Here is a 7,930-nt window from a genome sequence, read left to right as displayed (position 1 = left end):
TTTCACTCTTGTCAAGATTAAGTTCTAAATGCAAAAAGTCTGTGTGCGTACAATATTTACCTTGTTCATTCCATCCATATCACCAGAGCCTACGAATGAAACAATATAAAAAACAATGTTTATATTCTATGACCATAAGGAACCATTTATAGCACCTCTGACTGAAATACAATTTATAGTACCTACATTTTTTACTAATTTAGTTAGAAAAAACATTTGTGTGTTGTGTTGGCACATGTGTTGTGTGTGTTATAGTGGGTGGTGTTACCTAGTGACCCGTTCATGTGGTGTGGTTCCATCCCAGCCATGGCTCCCAGGGGTCCGTCAGAGCCAGGGCCCATAGGGAACTGGAAGGGAAACAAGATGCCGTGGACTCACTAACCACAATCTCCACAGCACAGTTGGCAATGGCGTCCAACTCAAAGTCCTCATTACCAACTAGGTTAAGTGACTAAATAGTTACTATACAGTGTATTTACTCATTTCTGCTACTGTGAACTTCAGTCCCTCTTTCAACTGAAAAATCTTCCGTTCTGATCATTTCAGCTCCAAGACAGTGGCTGAAACAGTAGCCTTCAGTGTCAAATAACACACAAATGGAACCAGTGTAACAAGTGCATTTGTTTTGTTTCTATAAAAATCATCTGTACATTCCTGGGTGGATAAGTGCAACTCAGGAATAATGCAAGAGTGCTTTAGTGAAGCCAGGATACTGGTGTTGACTAAAATTGTTTTCAAGCAGGACAGCTGTATTTATGCACAATAAAGTGTAATTTGATTTATAAACAATTTAATAAATCATACATTTTAATTTAAATTTTTATTTATTTTTTTAAAAAGACGGAAAGACGAGTTTTCTGTTGGAGTTCTTTCCTTTTACGGCAGTAGCTCGGTTTGATGTGTGTTAATCCATCTAAAAGCTACTAGATCTTACAACATATATCCAACTGTGACAAAGATACCAGACTAGATCATGTAATGTAGGCAATTCGGTGGTATGGGACATCATTGTATTTAAATTTCACTTCAAAGCAGGTTCAGTAGCTTTGTCATGTGGCTGACACCAGAATCCATCGAAGAATGTTTAAATTAATGTAGTTTGAAAAAAAAAAAACTGATTGGAAGCCCTTTTTTTACTTTACAGTTGTTTACATAAATTCAGGAGTAGAATAAAACAAATAAAATTAATTTGCCCAGCAACATGAATGTATAGACCAGAGGATAGAAATCCTCACTATCCTCCCAGCTGCAAGCAGTCATTAGACAAAGGAGTGTGTTAAGATGGTTGAGGGGGCAGGTGTTTGGTTATTGGTACAGACAGTGGAGCTCACAACACACTGAAAACCTCAGCCACTTAACCGTTGTCCTCTGTCAACCACTATTTTACTAAGTGACCCCCATTATATTCACAGGGCTGACCCTGATGTTTAGGTTAACTAAACCGATAGTACTTAACAACGAGCACAATATCCTCTAGAATGAAGAGAGTGATGAAAAGGAACTCACATTATTTCGGTTGCCGGGTCCAGTGTTGATCATGGTGTACAAATTGTCACCAGAGTTGTTTGAGTCTGAAAAGGGGGCAATCATACATGTAATTGGGACTGGATAGTGCATGAAAAGGGCAATGATTAACAGCTTAGCTCAGGGAAGCACTAACCTGCAGGGCTGGGCATGATGGGAGTTCCTGGCGGTCCCCCACCTCCAGAAGCACCCTACAGAGAATAATAAGAAAATAAAAATACACATCACAAATTTACAAGTATAAGCTGTTTTTAAATGCTTTAATTCATATAGTATGTGTAAGTTAAGATGCCAGGACGTGTTCTCACCCCGTATGCACCAGGAGACGGTGATGAGTAAGGCATCTGAAACCAAAAACACAAACATTACAGACCAGAAATGGGTGAGTGCAAACCCTTTCTATACCTCAAAATGTCATCATTTGATCATCCTAATACCATTATGGCTGTCTGTCTAACTGTCTGTGGAAACCGTGACACATAATACTACAATTACATCCCAGACTAGAACCTTGGAACACATTAGACCTCGGCAGCTCTGAGAGGAGATCGGACTGCAATCTGAACCAGCATTTTTCTGGGTGTATGTGTGCGTTCGTGTGTGCATTAGTACTCACAGAGTTGGCATTGTTGGGATTCGGCCATGGCCGTCCAGTCCCTGGGCCCCTAGATGGTAAGAGCAATGGAATTTTTAGTTTGATAATGCACCAAGGTTGAAAGACTTGAGAGATTATATTAATTCTTTTAATTTTTAAAAAGGCTCACATATTCACTCCTGGCATACCGGGACCCATGGTGTTGTGTGGAGGCCTCATCCCACCCCCAAAGTTCTGAAAAGACAACAAAAAAATCATAAAATTGTAAACCACAGGGTACAATCCTGATGTATGGCCATACAAAAAGCTTTGTTTTGAAGACACAAAATGCACTATCACCAGCATCACTCTAGTAAAGGCTAATGACTAATGGGTCGTCAAGGCAACAGTGATACTATTCTATGCAAGTAGTAAAGCCTACCTGAGGGCCAGGCCCCATGGGTCCCATCCCTCGAGGGCCGCTCATTCTCTGCATTGGCCCCAAGTTAGGATGGCCTTGAGGGAAAAAATGAATTCATATGAAGAGAGAAGCTGGGAAATCATTTCACCACAGCAAGTGTAGTACATAGTTTAAGTGAATACAGTACTGAGTCACACCTTGTGGTCGTGTAGGGTCCATGTTGGGCAGCATGGGATGAGGACCCGGTCCTCCACCTGGTGGCTACCACAGATAAAACACAAAGACGCATTAAAACGGCAGTTCTAAATATGTCTTTTGCATCCATAATGTGTGTGTATATGTGTGTGTGAAACCTCTACCTGGTTGGCCATCCTGATGGGGGGACCTCTTGGGCCTCCAGCAAAGCGGGGCGACATGAAGGACTATAACAGAAAATAACACTGTTCAATGAGATTTCAATAAAAAGGAAATCTCTTAAAATGTAGTAGTATTCTAATTTCATGTTTGTGTGAATACTGAAAGCAGCATAAAGCATTGAGCTGAGACAAATGCCAAAGCATGAAGCATCAGCACTGAGAACCGACGTTCCCAAATGACCGCAGATAGCAAAAACAGAGAAAAGGAGAGAAAGAGGGAGAGGGAGTATTACCTGACTGTGAGGTCCCATCATACTGTTAGGGGGAGGAGGCTGAGGGTGAGGAGAGCCCTGGGGACCAGGAGGACCCTGTGGCATCGCACAAAATAAAGAGGCAAGGAGGAAGATAGAGGAGGGAGAGGGGGGAGGATGAGACGAAGAAAGAAAGAGGGAGCGAGAAACAGAAGCGACAAAAGAGGGGCAGAGAGAGAAGCAGGGTTACTGCAGGGCAGAGGACAGTGCAAGAACCAAAGAGTGGCGCAAATAAATGTAAAAATGTACAAAAATAAGATGCTCCTTTTCATGTACCGAACACAGTAAAAGAGAGAGACTGAGCAGAGAAGAGCAAGCAAATGACTTAGCCTTGAATGAGAGAGAAGAGACAGAGAGATGGAGAAGATGTGTGCTCTTTTGCCTGTCAGTCAAGACATTAAGAAGCCTGCTGCATGCAGCATGTTATCAGGGCTAATTTCCCTGAATTAACAGCGTCAATTAAGCTCTATGCAATTAGCTGTACAACAACACTAAACACTGGCACTGTGTCGCTAATGTTGCTGATCTGACAGAGAGTGAGGGGTCTAATTGAGCTTCCTCCAATGGATCCTGGTATGGAAAGTATGAGTGTGTGCGTTCATATAGCAATGTCAAAATGTATTTCCTGATATTAACATGATCACATAATGAGTCACGCCTTTGTGGCTTCTAGTACATAATAAGCTGGTGGATTAAAAGTGAATAGTTTGGTCTAGTGGAGGCAGAGCAACAGTGCAATTTTATGTCACCTCTTAGAGCCAGTCCCACACAGTTGCCTGCCAAGAGTTTATCCTCATGAGATATTGATTTACAGTAGGTGCTGCACCTTTCGATTTCTCCATTAGGGAAAATGGCCAGGCCCCGCCTGCCTGTTTACAGCACTGAAGGGGCCCAGGCAGACAGAACGTCTATGACGTTTACTACAAGTTCACTGAGCAGAGCGGAGCAAAACAAAAGACAAAAGCAGTACAGACACCAATGTGGTGACCTACAGTTTAATGAAACCCTAACAGATTTTTACAAAGAGCCTGCAGAGGTGCAGCTTGGAAAATTATCAGTCCATATACATTTTCACAATTCTATAATTGATTAAAAGGTAAATTAATAGTAAATGTGGGGGTGAAGGGGATTTAGGAGTATTCCTAACAGTAACACACGGCATCATTGTGTCAACTGGCTAACCTGGAAAAAGCCGGGTGGCATGGGCCCTCCTGGCATGCCCTCACCAGGGGGCATCCCTCCCATCACAGGACTGGGGGCTGCTGCTGCACTCTGTGAAAGGACAAGAGGACAGACACAACAGCAACATTACAGCCTCTCAACGTTCTGCACATGATAGGCTGACTAGTTAAGACAAACTGCAGCAGACACATGGGACTTCAAAATGCAGATGAAATGGTTTTCTTAGAAATCTATTTTATGCCTTCATGATCGAGATTCTTGGCACAGCTGGCAATAGGAGGAGCACATCTGAGGAATCAAATATTGTCTTAAACTGCAAGCTAAGTCTATATTAGCTCGAGCTGAATGGGTTAATGTGCATTATGTGACACCAGATTGCTGTTTAAACATCATTTAACCCATCCACGACTCATCCTAAAAAATAAAAAATAAAAAAAATAGAGAGCACCAACAGCAGGCCTGCATCATTTGTGTGTCTCCAGTATGTAAGGGGTGTTAATGGAGTCCTTATTGGGGGGGGGGCTGCTGATCCAGGATCCAGTGGATCAGATAAGTATCAGTAAGATTCACTGAGTCAGTGGCTCCAAAGTGCTTCTGCACAGCAGGGGCTTGCTGGGCCGATTTCCTGCTCAAACCGCAGCCCTAATTCACTAATGTGCCATTTGCTTCGGTCACACGCTCCTAATTGACTGAGTTTTTCTTCCCTGTAGCTGAAGCAATCTGAGATGAGCTAATGTCCTCAGAGCTGTGGGGTTTAGCTTCCAAAGAACAGCTACAGAACAAGAGAAGCTCATCAGCCCATTTGTTAATGCGAAGCACACTCACGTTTAAAGTGTAGATGTACGCAAACAAGCAATGATTACAACGGGGAGGGAGAGGTTACCAGCAACCCGCAGCTGCATATACGCCCGTCTGGGCTGCTCGAGCTCAACAGAACGATTCACTGGCGAACAAGCAAAACACACTCCCTGGTATCGACTGCACCTCCCCTAATTATATCTGCTCAGGCTGCCACTGCAGGGCCACTGTGAAATACCTCAGCGGGGAGAGAAGTGAGGCCACAGGGAGAAGTCACGTCTCATCAGGCCCAACCACCACTGGGACACAGAGACACAGACAGTCTGTAAATCCCATGTATTTACTAGGTGGTGTGTCATAGGATGGTGTAGAAAAGTCAGTAAGATGCGAGAGTGAGAAATCTTCAAACATGGCAAACAGCGGAGTTCTTAAAAATATCCTGCTATAAATGTGTACAAGGCAACCTTTTCTGGAGATCTCAGTTGCTCCACAGACCTAATTTGTACTCCATGTACTTCCTCACCCATTTTCACCAGTTACTCTCAACTACTCAGCCCATTCACGTAAAACCAGTTTAAGATGCAAATGTCTCGCAGCACATACTTCTAGACCTGCAATGACTCACTCAAAATCACAACCCATTGAGTGCCTACTTTGACACAGAAAATAGCTCACATACCATGAAACCTTAAAATGGGATCCCACTGGGGTGCACGCAGCATGTACATGTTTAGTGACCTGACCGGTGTGTGAACCGCCAAGGCACAGGAATCACAGGACTCTATCAGTGATGACAGTTTTTAAATGTGTCCCCTCCACTATCCAGTCAACACCAGAATTTTATTTTGGTGAATCTGGGATGATGCAACACTCTCTTTTGGCCTAATAAAGCATTGTCACGTTGTCATTGTAGGTTTTTTATTTTGCCTTTTCTTTTATCCAAGCTGCACATATATTCACTAGGCTTATCTCTGCTCTTTGTAAGAATTGAACTACCCAGACTAGTAATCCATATGCAACAAGAGTTCAGTAAAGATCCCGTCTTGCCTTCTGACATAATTACTGACTTGGAAGGAGTCACCAGAAATTACTCCATCTCACTTGCATGGCCTGACAGGTATAGAACCACACAAGGATTCTGGATGAATATATAGATATTTCCTTTAACAACAACTGTATTCATGATTTATTTAATCAAAGCATGAAAAGCATCTTAGAAGCACATAAACAGTGGAATTGTCCTTAACAGCAGTGATGGACATACTCTGCCGTGCTCGCATACTTTCAGTTTTATACTATTATACACTGCTTCATGGTTTATGACAGCAACAAAAAGCACTTAGATCAACGAACTGGGAAACCAGTCATGGTATTTTTGCAAAAAAGGAACACGTTTTTGATAAGCATACGTAGAAGTAAGTATTGTGATCAGTTCCCTATGCCTTCGTAATGTCCATCTTTCTTAGAGCTACAGGTCTTCCTTTATTCTGCAGCGAGTTAACTTCATCAACAGTAAACCGTTTGCATTGCACCCTGTTGAATGTAGCATACAGTTTACACCAAAGCCTAAGCATTTCATGAGTCACTTGCACCATTTGCATTATATGGTACAAAGGCTATACATTTATTCATAGTTCTGAGAACTGACAACTTCAAAATTTATGGTAACTAGTACCTTGCAACTTCCTGGTGAGCTAGCATTTGTATGTTTTAAAGTTCAAATGATCCATGTTCTGATAGCATTTAAACAGCATATAAATGACCACTCCACCCTTTTTTTTTCTGTAATGAACTCTTCGACTCCAGGACAGTGTGTGTTGTATTTTAAGCTAAAGACATTAGGACATTGAGGAGGAAGATGTTACTCCTAGACTGATCTACAGTTTATGGCTAGTTTCAAATAATGTAACCACATTGTCTGGCCCCTTCCTAGTGAAACAGCAAATGCAGTTTGTTCTGTTCCTCTACGCTTACGTAGCTCATTCCTGGAATGAGGCCTGCAAAGAAATAATGAAGTAAAGCAATGCTGTATTTAAGGTATTGACCACAAAGTAATAAACAATGTCAACAATCTACACAGCTCTGTAAAATTCCAAAAACTGTTTGCCAGACTGAGAAGCAACATGCATGGCGGGTTCCCAGGCATGTTGTGTTAGATCTTTATCATATCCCACTAAAGCCCACAGCTGTGCTTGCTGGACTGTCCCAAACTGCCTGATGCTGCTTTCAGTCTAAACGAGTCTCTCTCCACAGACTGGTACAGGAAAGGGACAGATGTCTCAGCCCTGCCCCGGGCTGTGAGGCTCTTGTCTGGGGCCTTCCTTACAACTCCCCAGGGGACCTCCTTTAAGACAGACTACTACACCCCCCACCACCATGATTCAGCGTGTATATGTGTGTACTTACGAGCACACAAGCAATCCCAGCCAAACAAATTTTCCCTGAATTCTTGAATCACTGAAAGAGGTTACAAAAGGCCAGAGCGGCGGCGGATGTGCTTGTGCTCTCTTTACAAAAACAAAGCGAGAGAGGGGGGGAGTGGGGAACACATGGGGGAGAGAAGGAAAGAGGGAGGAGGGTGAGGATCACTAAGAGGTTGACTGGGATAACTGTGAAAAAGCAGAGAGAGACACAAACAGAAAGAAGAAAAAAATTTAACATTTAAATTAGGATGAAGGAGAAGGGATGTGCGGGGGGGGGGGAGCACAGACCACCCAACAGCCGGCTCCTGACCTAGCGTGCTCTCAACAGCCTCACTTCTTCC

The 7,930-nt window shown here is 42.9% G+C and overlaps 1 protein-coding gene across 2 annotated transcripts in view; it reads right to left on the bottom strand.

Annotated features, from left to right (window-relative positions):
* ssbp3b (single stranded DNA binding protein 3b) overlaps positions 1-7,930 on the bottom strand; it is a 13,238-nt gene that overhangs the window by 1,802 nt on the left and 3,506 nt on the right. The window contains exons 5-16 of one of the 2 annotated variants that reach the window (XM_035653907.1): positions 4,369-4,458; positions 3,169-3,243; positions 2,879-2,941; positions 2,717-2,780; positions 2,541-2,614; positions 2,289-2,353; positions 2,141-2,189; positions 1,833-1,868; positions 1,661-1,715; positions 1,507-1,571; positions 269-347; positions 61-89 (exon numbers count right to left, since the gene is read on the bottom strand). In XM_035653907.1, the coding sequence (XP_035509800.1) occupies positions 61-89; positions 269-347; positions 1,507-1,571; positions 1,661-1,715; positions 1,833-1,868; positions 2,141-2,189; positions 2,289-2,353; positions 2,541-2,614; positions 2,717-2,780; positions 2,879-2,941; positions 3,169-3,243; positions 4,369-4,458 (744 nt within the window). The remainder of the gene's footprint in view (positions 1-60; positions 90-268; positions 348-1,506; positions 1,572-1,660; positions 1,716-1,832; positions 1,869-2,140; positions 2,190-2,288; positions 2,354-2,540; positions 2,615-2,716; positions 2,781-2,878; positions 2,942-3,168; positions 3,244-4,368; positions 4,459-7,930) is intronic. The other variant, XM_035653908.1, reaches the window with a different exon arrangement.

The sequence above is a fragment of the Morone saxatilis genome, unplaced genomic scaffold (assembly GCF_004916995.1).
Source record: "Morone saxatilis isolate NCDOM2014 unplaced genomic scaffold, NCSU_SB_2.0 Contig12, whole genome shotgun sequence".
Lineage (NCBI taxonomy): Eukaryota > Metazoa > Chordata > Actinopteri > Moronidae > Morone > Morone saxatilis.
The sequence above is the reverse complement of the archived record's forward strand: the minus strand, read 5'-3'. Positions and strand labels throughout refer to the sequence as shown.